At 37.0% G+C, this 15053-nt stretch overlaps 1 protein-coding gene across 1 annotated transcript in view; it reads right to left on the reverse strand.

Moving 5' to 3' along the window:
* LOC106873914 (ESF1 homolog) overlaps positions 1–10429 on the reverse strand; it is a 19265-nt gene extending 8836 nt beyond the window's left edge. Inside the window, exons 1-8 of the mRNA XM_014921447.1 lie at positions 10243–10429; positions 7662–8145; positions 6001–6093; positions 4826–4909; positions 3828–4021; positions 2624–2747; positions 1893–2052; positions 1311–1432 (exon numbers count right to left, since the gene is read on the reverse strand). Coding sequence (XP_014776933.1) covers positions 1311–1432; positions 1893–2052; positions 2624–2747; positions 3828–4021; positions 4826–4909; positions 6001–6093; positions 7662–8127 — 1243 coding nt within the window. The 5' untranslated portion in view covers positions 8128–8145; positions 10243–10429. The remainder of the gene's footprint in view (positions 1–1310; positions 1433–1892; positions 2053–2623; positions 2748–3827; positions 4022–4825; positions 4910–6000; positions 6094–7661; positions 8146–10242) is intronic.
* Positions 10430–15053: the final 4624 nt, after the last annotated feature.

Raw genomic sequence — 15053 nt, forward strand, 5'->3', positions numbered from 1 at the left:
GTTTAAGAACTTCAAAATAAAATATATATTAATAACCAGTGGTTTTCAGAACAGGTGGCAGCTGCTGTTAATATATTAAAGAAGAACCAATTCTAATGAGTGGGGAAATGAATGGGAGAAGGGCTGCAGGGTTAACAAATTTACACTGAAATCGGGTATTTCCAGACCTGATCCTCCTGCACATCAAATGTCTTTTATTGGAAACTTGGGGTGACCAATCACTTGGTTTGTGTGTATATATATATATATATATATATATCTATACACACACATACATATATATTGTATGTGTGTGTATATATATATCTTATCTTTTACTTGTTTCAGTTGTTTGATTGTGGCTGTGCTGGGACATTGTCAAGATTTGAAACCAATGTATTTGGTCTGACATAGAAAGAAATCTATTGTGGGGTGAAAAGGAGATTGCAACACTTGAATATATTTTAAAAATTGATTTCCTTGATCTTGTTGAAATGAATAGTAAGAATTGAACTCATCAACACAGAATAATGAATTAGATGTGCTAAGGAATTCATTTTAAATCTTTAGTCATAAGCATTTCAACTTTTACAAAGTATCTAAATATAGAAAAACAACAACAGACAAATAGAAAATAATACAAAAAAAGAATAACTCCCTGTCTTTTATCTTCTGTTTGCGTCAGTCATCAGACTATGACTATGCTGGGGCACTGTTTTGAAGAATTTTTAATCAAATGAATCAACCCCAGTACTTGACTTTTTTTAAGTCTAGTACTTCTATCAGTTTCTTTTGCCGAACCACTAAGTTACAAGAATGTAAATATACCAACACTCGTTGTCAATTGGTAGTGGGGGACAAGCACAGACATATATATAAATATACATATATCATGTAAAAGTACCCACTACACTCTCTGAGTGGTTGGCGTTAGGAAGGGCATCCAGCTGTAGAAACTCTGCCAGATCAGATTGGAGCCTGGTGTAACCACCTGGTTCACCAGTCCTCAGTCAAATCGTCCAACCCATGCTAGCATGGAAAGCGGACGTTAAACGATGATGATGATATATATATATACACATACAACAAGCTTCTTTCAGTTTCTGCCTACCAAATCCACTCACAAGGCTTTGGTCAGCCCATGGCTATAGTAGAAGACACATGCCCAAAGTGCCATGCAGTCGGACTGAACCTGGAACCATGTCATCAGGAAGCAAGCTTCTTACAACACAGCCATGCCTGCATCTTCTGTATCAAGAATAATAGAATTATGAAAATCTAAACGGTTCTGTGAGGATGTTGAGTTTGTGGTAACTTGAAATGAATTTATTTTACCGTAGAGGCACTCATAGCATTGTTCACAAATTGGTTTGGTCTGTATTGGTCTTTGGAAGGCATCTCAGTGCAAACATCTCGAGCAGTCTCAGTAAATCCCATATGAGCAGGTATAAATCTGAAAATTGCAGAAAGATTGTTGACACTAAAATATCGAAAGACCAAAAATTTGAATATCAAATACTATAATATCAAGGGATTCAAATGCAGTTATTTTAGGGGAAAATGGTAAAAGCTATTGATTTCTTTTTATTGGTTTGCCTTGACAACTTCTGTAGTGGAAGTTGTAATCAACTGAATTGAAAATGACCCTGAAAAACTAACTCACATGGGAGAAAGTCTGAATATGACTCTTTTAATTATTCCACTGACCCCAACTTTATCAACAAATAAAAAACAAAGTGAATCTCAGTGGGGTTTGAACCCAGAAACAGGAAAAAAAAAAAAAAAAGATTACATATGAGATAATTTGTCCCTCCTTAACTATGTGTAAAAGTTCTCATGGCTTTGTTAATTACAAATAAATAAATTAGAAATACTAATCGAGGAATTAAAATGAAATTTTTTATATTACTTACCGCATATCAAAGCAGGTCCTACTTTGTTCATATTCAGTGCCATCAAGTTCATTATAAAGATAATTGGCAGTGTCCTCACAATCACATTCCACCACAGAATAATAATATTTCATTCGATTTATTTCATATTGACGTAACTTTTCATTATGGAAAGTATTTCCTACAAACACATAAACAGTGAAGCAAACTCAAATACTAGTTTAATACAGTATATATTAAAATATGTACATATAATAAATATTACTATATTATATGTATATAATATAGTCATTGGACACAAAACTCAGCTTGTGAAGACCTGTTGGGGCAAGTGAAAGCGAAATCGCGATGGCGCCTGCGCCCAGCGTCACCTTTCTGGAACTTGTACCCACGGCATGTGTAAGGACTTTCGAGCGAGATCGTTGCCAGTGCCGCTGAACTGGCTCGTGCGGGTGGCACATAAAATACATCATTTTGAGTGTGGCCGTTGCCAGTCCCGCCTGACTGGCCTTCATGCTGGTGGCACATAAAAGCACCCACTACACTCTCGGAATGGTTGGCGTTAGGAAGGGCATCCAGCTGTAGAAACTCTGCCAAATCAGATTGGGCCTGGTGTAGCCATCTAGTTTCACCAGTCCTCAGTCAAATCGTCCAACCCATGCTAGCATGGAAAGCGGATGTTAAACGACGATGATGATGATGATGATGAACGGTTAATAAATCTAAATCTGTAAAGACAATCAAGCAATTACCTTCTTCAGCTTCACTGTCATTGTTCTCATCATCTGACATGTCTTTTACTATTTCAGCAAGTTCAGGTGGGCCTTTCAGGTTTTCCTCTTCCATTCTCTTCAGTCCAAACTCTGATGGATAGATCTACAAAAACAAATTACATATTTAAACTACTTTTGTAGCTTTTAAATGATAGCACAATAGCTGTGACCTTTGACACCACACCCACAGCTGTCTGAAGTAATATAGATTGAGGTCTTTGAATGTCACTGTCAGAAACAACACAACACCATGATGCTACTAAATATGCAACTGACCCAATAAGCAGTAGCTTTCAGTATTTTAAATAATTATTTACTTCAAGGATAGAAATATAAAGGATTTTCCTAATCCAGCTATACAATGGGATTATATGAAAACAAATTTGATAAATTTCAAAACTGTTTAACAAGTTCAGTTGATTCTGAAGTGGTATTGGAAAGTGAAACAACTACAAAGTAATGGAGAGGCAACATTTACCTAGAATGCACACACAAACACACACTTATCACTGTATTTAGTTGGTTTCATTTGGTAATAACTATTTAACCCTTTAGCATTCTGTCAAATGTAATATTTATTTATTCAAACTGTCTTGACTCATTCATGTATCATTTTGTAGCTTTGAGATTTTGATGATTTTAGAATATTGTAGGGTAGGCGCAAGATCTGATCAGTTTGAATATTTGGGCTGGATATGGCCAGTTTAAAGGCTAAAGGGTTAGATGTCAAAAACTTTTGTCATCCAACAATGATCTGGAGACTGAGAAACAGTGGAAGAAAGGGTTGGAGATGAGGTCAGTGATGAGAAATTTTCAATGGACTGGCTCCTGTGCAGGTGGCATGTAAAAAACACCATTTTGAGCGTGGTCATTGTCAGTACCACCTGACTGGCCCTTGTGCCGGTGGCACATAAAAGCACCCACTACACTCTCAGAGTGGTTGGCGTTAGGTAGGGCATCCAGCTGTAGAAACTCTGCCAGTTCAGATTGGAGCCTGGTGCAGCCATCTGGTTCGCCAGTCCTCAGTCATATCGTCCAACCCATGCTAGCATGGAAAGCGAATGTTAAACAGTGATGATGATGCTGATATATAATACAACATGAAACAAGAGTGAGTGTGATGATATACGTGTGACTTAAATGTCATGATTACTACAGTGCAATAATAAGATCAATATATTACCTTAACCGAAAGGATAGCACCTTGTGGTGGTTTAAAAGAATTGAGTACAACAAAAAGATCAGCTGCTGTGATATTTTCCCAGTCCATGTTGCAAATTGCTAACCGAGAAGAACTTTCTGAAGCCAAAACTGCATCTTTATCCATTTCACCCCAATCATGGACAATATTTTCAGCTTCTGGTCCTGGATAATTTTCTGAAACAAAACACCAATTCTTTACACTATTTGTAACCAGTGAGATGAAACATTTCTATAGATTATCAATAATCATTGAATGTTTATACACTGTGAAGAGGCCCCAGTCAACTTTGGTAAAGGAAGTTTTACTTTTGTTGTTTCATATTTATTTTATGCCGGCATGGTTGGATTGGACTGTTTTGGCAGAAGTCCTCTTCCCTGTGGACTTTGGATCAGAGATACAATACAAAAGTTGGTTAATTTTCATTTACTAACCATCAGGTCAGAAATCACAGTTGTACTTGGTTAATCATATTAAATCAATGTGAATAAATGTCTTTTATTTCAGAAATCCTAATGGTAAAAAGCTAAAGTGACATCCCACCAGATTTAAGCTCACAACAGGTACGCATCAACATTCAGCATCCAGTCCAGTTCAGTTCATTAAGATTATCACCATCTCCAGCAACCTTTAGATGCATTATAAGACAATGAACGAGCCTCTAGGTGGTCGTTTTATCTACTAAAATTAACGACCAAACCTCCCTCAAATCACACTTTGCAATCTTCTGAAGGGATGAACACAATGGATTATTTAGTAGCAGATATGCAATGCACCATAGAAGGACAGGGTGGTGAGGATTGGAAACTTATGCTCACAGGTCTGCTTCATAAGAGCTGACCTGGAACAAAACAACACCACCATGCAATATTCTATGCATAGAACATAATAAGAACCCAGATAAAATATCTTGGAAAATTAGCAACTACTGAGACCCCACCACCACCACAAAAATAATAAATACAAAAGAACTTACTAACCATCTAGTGAGTCAAAATCAGAATCATCTGATGAGCTACTTTCATTACCGATGCCTCGAGCCAAATCTTGACCACTTCCTAAACCTAAATAAAATGGAGAAAATAAAATTCATAAAATATAAGCATAAAAATATAAATTAAATGCAAATGAAATAGTAAAAAACTAAAATTAAAAAAAACCAATGCATTTCCAAAATAAGTGTGAGACTAACACTGGCCTTCAGTTACAATCATAAAGATAAACTAAGCTTCAAGTCAGTGACCTATGGTTAAAGTCATGATATATGGGGTGATGATAAACCTCAGGCTGAACTCTTATCTCTATGTTTGCAATAGACTGAAGTAACCATGAAACATGAGGCAACATTCAACTGGATGAAATGATGCAACTTAAGCTTTAAATAGATACAAACTTGGGTATGCAGGTACTTTGGAAAATGCCTCACGGAGTGAGGACTTTGCCCTGAATAGTTATGGGTTGCCCTTAGGCAAGGCATAGCACCCGTTCAGCTACCCTGCCAGGGATATGACGAACTCATGAGACTGCAGCATGGCAGATTGTGAATAGGTAGTGTAAGAGCTCAACTGAGTCAATGATGCTTCTCACATTGAAGCTAAACAGAGGAATCCTAGGTCAACAGTCAGAATCACCAAGATCTCTCAAGAGAGTAACTGCAATGCATCCACAGACGTGATGTCCATGGTTGTGTAATCAGCTAATGAAAGATTCATTATGACTCAAGCTCTCAATTGAAATACGAATAATAGAATCGGGTGGCAACAGAGAGTTGCAGGAATCTGTGCAAATAGTGCTACTTGAAGAGAGAAGATAGAAATACTTAAATAAACCCAAATATGCACTATATTACTTTCAGACAATATACTTTTACTTACTTACACACAAAAAAATGCAGCAAGTCAAATATTTTCACTTACAACAGTGTAGCCATACCAGTAGACTGTAGTCTGACCTACTGTATTTCAAGTGTCTGAACAAAATTCTCATTGAAACCCACTTTTTCTACTACTATAGATTCCGTCCTTACCATGTTTTGTCCATTTATTAACCAAGGTTAGCTAATCCTTTGGAAAGGATATGAGAACTAACCTTACTTAGAAAATGAAAATATAAACCACTGTAACACAAAAAAAGGTTAGAAAAAAAAAAAGCATGCCTGATTCATCCTGGTCATCATCATCATCATCTTCAGCATCATCACTGCCATCCTCATCATCATGGTCAGCATCATCATCATCTTCATCACTTTCTGTGAAAAATACATGCAAAAAGTGTTTTAAATTATAAAATACATTTCTTAGATTTGAATTAAAAAAGAATAAATGTAAGTCTTTCATAGAAAGAAAAGGAAAATAAAATGTAATTGATATAAATGGCAACACAATTTGTTGATGTTTTATTGATTGATAATAACGAAGCGAAATAAATGCCAACATGTCACTAGAGATATTTACAGTGAGTTGACGTTAGACTGTTTGGGTAAGTATTCAATTTCAGAACACACAATGGAGGATGTAGCATCACCTTCAAAGTGAATAATCATGAAAAGACTATTTTCTATCAACAATGACTCTCTTGTTTTCTAATTACTAACCATTAATATTAGTTTTTAAAAAGCTAGATCTAATGACTACATTTTCTATAAGACATACAACTGATTAGAGGCCTTCCTTTATTATTTTATCATCACAACCATCATCATCATCGTTTAACGTCCGTTTTCCATGCTTGCATAGGTTTTGACAGTTTGACTGGGGACTGGCAAGTTAGGAGGCTGCACCAGGCTCCAATCTGATCTGGCAATGTTTCTACAGCTGGCTGCTCTTCTTAACGCCAACCATTCCGAGAGTGTAGTGGGTGCATTTTACATGTCACCGGCACACGGGAGCCAGTCAGGTGGTACTGGCATTGACCATGTTCGGATGGTGCTTTTTACATGCCACCGGCACGGGGAGCCAGTGCAAGCAGCACTGGCAACGACCCACGCATGAATGGTACTTATTGCATGCCACCAGCACAATGTAGGGAAACTAAACAGATTCAGTAACATTGCAGAGATGAGGTTCCTACCTACTTCATTCCCACTGAGCAACAGAACAATTTCTAGGAATACAGCCAGAAAATTTTGTACGTCATTATTTTACATTGCTTTTTCCATGCTGGCATGGGATGGATGAGTTGTCATAGGTTTGGTATTATGAAGTCACTGTCCTTCTTGATGGATCAGGGACCACATCTAATTCATTCATAACATGTCTTGGCATGGCTTCTATGCCTTGTTACCCTTCCTTTCATCAACAACTTTACAGATCACACTGGCTATATTTTCTCCTGGTACAATTCTAGAGAAGTTGCTTTGTCCCAGCTCAACAACAAAATCCTCTGTCTCCATGTATTCCTACATTGAGCCCAGATAAGTGGTTTCACTCTCAATAAAACTTAAGAGAATCCCTTCCTCCTTACACTATGTTGATTTGTTTCTTTTTACCCTACTTTTTGGAGGGAAGAGAAGCAGAATTATAGGAAAGAGAGGGTGATGGTAATCCTCAAATTAATAAAGAAATGGATGTTATATTTATAGGTGATGGGTTTAGAAATGTTTAATTTGTGTGTGGCATGGAGGGAATGGATTTCCAATTCCCACAATAGATCTTTATTCTTCAAGAAAAACAAAACAATCAATACTCTCATTCTTAGAGACAGCAGTACATAACACAATTTCTCTCTCCCCCTCACACACAATGATCTTGAACCAAAAAAGTTTCCCTTCCACTTTTGCTATTACTTAGAGCTGTAATTAACATTTATATTAATTACCTTCTTCAATGTCCTTTTTACTTGGTTCTTTTAAATGACAAGATTTCCTTTCCTTTTCACTTTCAACAAGAACTGGTGACTTTTGTTTATCATTCAAATTACTGTTCTTCATTTTTTCCAAGACTTCAGAATTATCTGGAATACCCTTTTTAGATTTTAACTTGTTGGCAGCAACTTCATTTTTCTGCTTTGATGTTTTCTGTTTTACCTTAGTAGTATCCGGAAGTGTTTCATCTTCTTCAGATTCATCAGACGAGTCGTCTGACAGATCGTAGTAACGTCGAAGATTCTCACTGGTACTGCTGCGGAATGGGCGACCACGCTTGTCAAGGCTATATTTATAGTTAAAGCGTTCATCTTTAAACATACTCTGGAAACGTTGATCTATTTTAACTTTCCTCTCTTTCACTGGAACAGCTCCAAAGCGAGGATCCTTAGAAATATGAGAGAACCGTTCATCTGCCATGTTTTGTTGATGTTGATTCTGAAAAGAAAGTAAATAGATTTAGTCTTTTTTTTTTTTTTTTAGTAAAAGCTTCAATCTGTGGAGACTGGTAAACATGGAACAAAAAATAGTTCTTTTAAGAGAAATATTTTGTTCCCTGCTTCTAAAATCTTCAAGTTTAACTCTTAACTCTTTTACTTGTTTCAGTCATTTGACTGCGGCCATGCTGGAGCACCGCCTCTAGTCGAGCAAATCGACCCCAGGACATTCTTTGTAAGCCTAGTACTTATTCTATCGGTCTCTTTTGCCGAACCGCTAAGTTACGGGGACATAAACACAGACATATATATACGACGGGCTTCTTTCAGTTTCCATCTACCAAATCCACTCACAAGGCTTTGGTTGGCCCGAGGCTATAGTGGAAGACACTCGCCCAAGGCACCACGCAGTGGGACTGAACCCGGAACCATGTGGTTTGTAAGCAAGCTACTTACCACACAGCCACTCCTGCGCCTAGTTAGATATATTTTTTGATAAAAATAAATTTAAATTAAATTATTAAAGTTAGCACACAGAACAATTATTTGTCAATGCACATTAGAGAGGTATGAGAATTCAATTGTCCATTGTTCAATTTATATTTTTAAGTATTTTTACAGTTTTGTTAGGAGGCTGTATCCAAGACATTTTCAGGCCCAACCAAACTTATTCAAGTTCAAATTTAAACAACCTAAAAGTATTTAAAAATAATATTGCTGCAAATTAGTCACAAACAAATCAAAATAACCTCAACTCTTATTAAATATTTTTTTCTTTCTAATTAAATAATTCTACCAAATCATATTTTCAATGCTTTTATCAACTGACTAATTAATTATAGTTTAATTTTGACTTGTAACACTTCTTGAACAATCAACATAACTTTAATGAGTTTAGGACAATCAACTGTTTGGGAAATACAAAGCAAAGTTAGTCAGCCATTCTGCACATTACAGAAGGTTGGTTAACAATGTGGAGTGTCTAGAAACATGCCCTTAGTTCAAAATGTTCTTTGATGTTAATGTAAGATTGTAATTTAAGAGGAAATTTTAACCGAAAGAAATCTGCGTTCATTCTACAGCAAAGAATATGTATATTTCAACCAATGGGGTGCATTTGTGGAATGATTTAGATGTGGAACCAAAATAAAGTACAAACATTATTCAGTTTAAGATATACAAAAAACATTTAAAGTGATACAGGGATGAGGAATGGTTGTAATAATTGTTTAAATTTTATTTTATTGACAAAAGCTGGATATTTGGTTGTACATAGAACTGGGTTAGTTATATCTAGGAGTTTACGGATGAACAACTGAAGAGAGAATGGGGTTTGTACTTCTTGCACCACCTTTTTCTAAACACATATCTGTATAACGAAATTGGAAATTTTGGGGTAGTATTTCCTGTTTTGTTATACAATAACTTTGCAAATATTTCCATAATTCTCAATTTTAATATGTATTCTGAACCAACATATAACTGTGACTATATATTGGATTGTAATGTGATCCAAGAGGAAACTTATTTTATAGACCCCGAAAGGATGAAAGGCAAAGTAGACCTCGGCGGAATTTTAACTCAAAATGTAAGGACAGAAGAAATGCCGCTAAATATTCTAGCCGGCGTGCTAACGATTCTGTCAGCTCGCCACCTTACAAGACCGTAGGTGTTGAATAAACGGTGGTGCCAATTGAGAATATTGGCAGTAGGTTTCAAAATATTCTTCCAATATTTATAAAATCCGTTTTCTAATTCCTAATTTCTTCACTATCATCTTCCCCATGGCAATTTCACTCGAATTCATAAATACATCCATTTAATATTGTAACTAACATTTACACACATAAACAAATGCTCATTAAATATCTAATCAATGGTAAAACAAAAAGTAAAAACTATTTAGATAACAAAAATCAACAAAGCTGGAGATCCATACAGGGTAAAACAAGTTCATTAATATAGTTATACTTTCATGACAATTATCACAGCATCAATGTAACCTGTCTGCAAGTTCATAATTTCACGAATAAAGTAAATTACAACCATTAATAACAGTGAATTAATCAAGAAATAAAAGACAGTGTGACTGACTTACCTCCAACACGTGTTACTAACACCGAATCATTTAATGATGCTTTTGACTAATTTCTGGTGAAATTTACATAGCCGTATTTTCGGAGGAAGGAGAATCAGCTGTTTATAATTGTTTTTAATTACAGTTGATACAAAAATACAACATTAATTTTTTTGTCGAAAAATCTGTCTTTAAGATGCATTTTGAACTGAAAGAATAATAATAAAAAAAAAATTCTTAGATACGTATTTTTTTTAAAGGTCCCGCATTGGAGTTATCACATCTTTTACGCGTTACTATTTAGCGCCAGGTTAACCCTGATCGAGCATATCTGTGATTCCTCTCTAGTCTATGCTGTCCTTTGAAAGGAACTCAAGAAATATCTTTTCTGTTATAGGCACAAGTTCTGAAATTTGTGGGGAAGGGGACTAGCTAATTACATCGACTGCAGTGCTCAACTGTGGTACTTACTCTATCGACCCCGAAAGGATGAGAACGCAAATTCAACCTTGGTGGAATTTGAACAGACGAAACGCCTCTAAACATTTTATCCGGTGTGCTAACGATTATGCCAGTTCGCCACCTTAGAAACGATTAGAAATATACTAACCAATATATCGTTCCCTAACATTGGTGACTTTTCTCTCATACAAGGATTGATTTGTCTGCTACTTCTAGCAGGTCAATCGACCACGATGAAATTTTAAACTCGTTGCGTAATGGAAAAGGTAGCTTTGTTCATCCCATCTCTTAACTCTTCTTCACCAACTTCAGTTACGGGCAGAAATAGGGTTGCTGACCTCGTCACTTGCTATTTTGTTTCTACTGCTATCTTCTCGTTTGGAGTTGGCTGTCGACACTGACCATCCAACTTTCTCAACAGAATTAGTATCTTCTACCTCCTCGTATGTTAATTCACTGTCAAACTGCACTCTCGCTCATCACTAAAAAGTCTGTGTTACAGGAGTTGTCATCATCATCGTAGGTATTATTGAGGTTTAAATGAGAATTTACCGATGTGGTGAATGGGAAGAGGGATGTATGGTGGTGGAGGAAGGTGATGAATATAAAATGTGAGTGGAGAGGATGGTTTTAAGAATGAAAGATGGGTGGTAAGTGAAATGATTCCATATGGTAAGAGGGTTTAAGTGTTCCCAGGGGAAAACTGAAGCATGAAGTTCTATTCATTTAATTACAGCAGCAGAATACTGCAGTTAGAGAGACGTTGGGTGGTGGGGATGTCTTGAGAAGGAAATTGGATGATGATTGAGGTGCAGTTGTGCACACACACACACACACACGCACACATACACATCACCATCATCATCATTTAACATCTGTTTTCCATGTTGGCATGGATTGGATGGTTTGACTAAAAACTGGTAGCCTGGGGAGCTGCATCAGGTTCCAGTTTGATTTGGCATGGTTTCTAAAGCTGGATGCCCTTCCTAATGCCAACCACACCAGGAATGTAGTGGGTCACACATAGAGCCCCTTTCTCACTATTCAGTGACACTTCTACTATTCCTCATGCTGGGGTGAGAGTAATAGTAGGCAGAGAGAAGGTGAGGGCAGTGGCAAAGATAGACAGAGAGAAAGAGAGGGAGGGAAAGAGAAACAAAGAAATTTAGGGAGAGTTGATGATGTTTAATTAAAAGTAGTAGTGTTGACAGTGGCAGTAGGAGTAATAATAAAAGAGAGAGAAAGAGGGAGATGATGTACAACTTGGTTTAACCATGTCTCGTTGATAAATTCCTGTTGCCAATGTACTGAACACTGTCATTTTCGTTTTATTTTTGCTTTCTTTAATACATACACACACACATAAAATACACTTTAACTGAAATAAAGTTTCCCCCAAATTAAACATATCTAATATAATAAATGTGAATGTCAGTGTGTCACACTTTTTCAACTTTAATAAAACCTTTCTACTGGAAGCACAAGGCCTCAAATTTTTTTGGGGGAAGGGATTAAGTTGATTACATTAATCCAGTATGTAACTGGTACTAATTTTATCAACCCCGAAAGGATGAAAGACAAAATCAACCTCTGTGGAATTCGAACTCCAAACCTAATGGCAGACAAAATACCGCTAAGCATTTTACCTGGCGTGCTAACAATTCTGCCAGCTCACCGCCTTAATATAATATAATAAATGTGAAGGTCAGTGTGTCACCCTTTTTCAACTTTACTCCAAGAGGCCATAGCCCAACATATCATACCATTTTGGAATCAGGCTGCCTCTGTGAGTAAATTAAAAACATTCCGGGCCGAATCCAGACCCACAATCCTGGAATTTTGGATTCCCAATTTTTCATTACTGTGATTATTTTCGATGATTTTTTACGTGACTTTTTGTGACAAATATTTTTGCATGGTAACAATTTTTATAATCCGTGAGTAAATTAAAAACATTCTGGGCCAAATCCAGACCTGCAATCCTGAAATTTTGGATCCCTGTGTTTCCATTACTGCAATTGTCTTTGGCAATTTTTTTTACATGATTTTTTTACGATGAATATGATGAATATGATCATTACTGGGATATGACACTGGAGGGGGCAATTGCAACAAATACTCCAAAACAAGTCAGAGATCTGTTTGCAGATCATTCCATTCAGGGTTAGTAGCTTAAAAGCCACCTGATAGGGCGGTTTATAAGCTAGTATATATGTGTATAAATATATATATATATATACACACACACACATTGTGCTCCCTGAATCACACTTTCACTGACACAGTCTGATCTGATCTTCTTTATTTCATATGATTTGCCACCAGGGCATTACACAGAAGAAGCAGTTGCAGGCTAGACTAGTACATTAATGAGATGAATGATAATAAAATTAAATGATAAAATGAGGGAGACGAGTGGTGCCTGCCGACCCCTCGTCTCCCTAAAACAATGTTCTCTCCTGTAAATTACAGAATATGAGGCTACAAACCTCTTACAATTTAAACGAGACTTTTACACCTCTTACAATAAAAACTTTAGTCCTCAAAATTTTCAATATCTGTAAATTCTTCTTCCTGTGAATTACAAAATATGAGGTTACAAACCTCTTACAATTTAAGAAATTAGTCCTCCACATTGGAGTCCCCAAGTAAGTTGACTTGCCGCCTGCAGACAACTCTGCACCGACAAGTCGGGGTCTGCGAAAAGGAATGCAAAATTTTTCTTGTCAAGGGTCACCATGACCCTTGACAAAACTGCATGTTGTATTACCTCCACAGCCACCTGCGGAGGCCATATTGAACTGCCTGTGCAGTCCGAGTACCTATGTTTTTGGTCACCCAGGCCGTCCAAAAAGTCTTCTACAGGCCCTCCCTCATGATAAAGGAGGACAAACTCTCCTCCTCACGGGAAGGGGCCTCAAGCTGCTCCATCAGTGGCACACTTCACACTGACGGAGCCTTTTCCGCTGGTGGCACACATCCCACCGGTGGTACAGTCTGATCTTCTTGGGAATCTCATATTGCTAGTTATCCCAGGCCTTTTTCATCTCTTCTATGAGATTTGACGTCCAGAGAGATCAGCCTTCACCATGTCAGCCCATGTCTTCTTTGATCTCCCTCATTTGCAAGCTCCATCCGCATTAAGCAACCAACACTTCTCTTTATGGCTGTCCTCTTCCATATGCATCACATGTCCATTCCAGTGCTGTCTCCTTTCTTGCATGCTCCATCACTGAAATACACAAATTAGTTGTTGATAGAGTAGTTGAATAAATATTTTGTGTCACTTATTGATTGACAGGGTAAGAAAGGGTGAAGACCTTTGGTCATGACTGATCATGGGATTGCACCTACAAAGTTATCTTCTGAGGTATAAGTCCCAGCAAGGTTGTTTATGGAAGACTAGCAGTCACCCATGCATATCAGCCTCCCCTCCTCATGCCACTGATGTTATCCAAGGGAAAGGCAAAGGCCGATACAGCTTTAGACCAGTGATGTTGCAACTCATTTCTACAGCTGACTGAACTGGAGCAACGGGAAATAAAGTGTCTTAATCAAGAACACAACATACAGCCTGGTCTGGGAATCAAACTCATTACCTCGTAATTTTGAGCCTGACACTCTAACCACTGAGCCATGCACCTTCATGACACAATGATAGCACAATTCATGTATATAGCATTACATACAAGTAAAAACAAATCACATTTTATTTAATAACAAATAAATTAAAAAGATTTATTCAAATGTACAATAAATTTCTCCAGTATATTTTTGTGTGAGCATCCTTCAGTGGGTGCAGGGACAGCTGAGTGGTAAGACATTTATTTTGTTTGGCAACTCTTTGGTTTCAGATTCAATTTCATTGCATGGAATTTTGGGCAAGAGTCTTCTGCCATAGCCTTTGGGTTGACCAGAGTCTTGTCAATGAAATTTGGCTGACAGAAACTGTAGAAATATCAGAGAATGTTGATTAGTATACTGAAACAGCCAAAAAGAAAGGTGGAACAAGAACAATAATATAGTTTTAGGGTTAGGGTTAGGGTTATGAATATTTTTGCCAAATTTGGTGAAAATCTGTTCAATACACCGCCACAAATTTTTCACCAAATTTGGCAAAAATACTCATAACCCTAAAACCAGTACAAACGCACGAACGATGTCATAAATAACAGTACCGCTGATAGTTGTTGTTGACAAACAACGGCACTAATTTTATTCAAGGGAAAAAAGGATCCTATTACACCGCTAGAACGTGTTGTTTACATTCCACAGCAGTAATTGTTTTCACCTCAATAGACGTCAGTGATTGGTTGAAATTACCGAAATACAACAATTTTAACACGAAATAACTTTAAAAAGATAAAATT

This window comes from Octopus bimaculoides, chromosome 11, assembly GCF_001194135.2.
Source record: "Octopus bimaculoides isolate UCB-OBI-ISO-001 chromosome 11, ASM119413v2, whole genome shotgun sequence".
In the NCBI taxonomy this organism is placed as follows: Eukaryota; Metazoa; Mollusca; class Cephalopoda; order Octopoda; family Octopodidae; genus Octopus; species Octopus bimaculoides.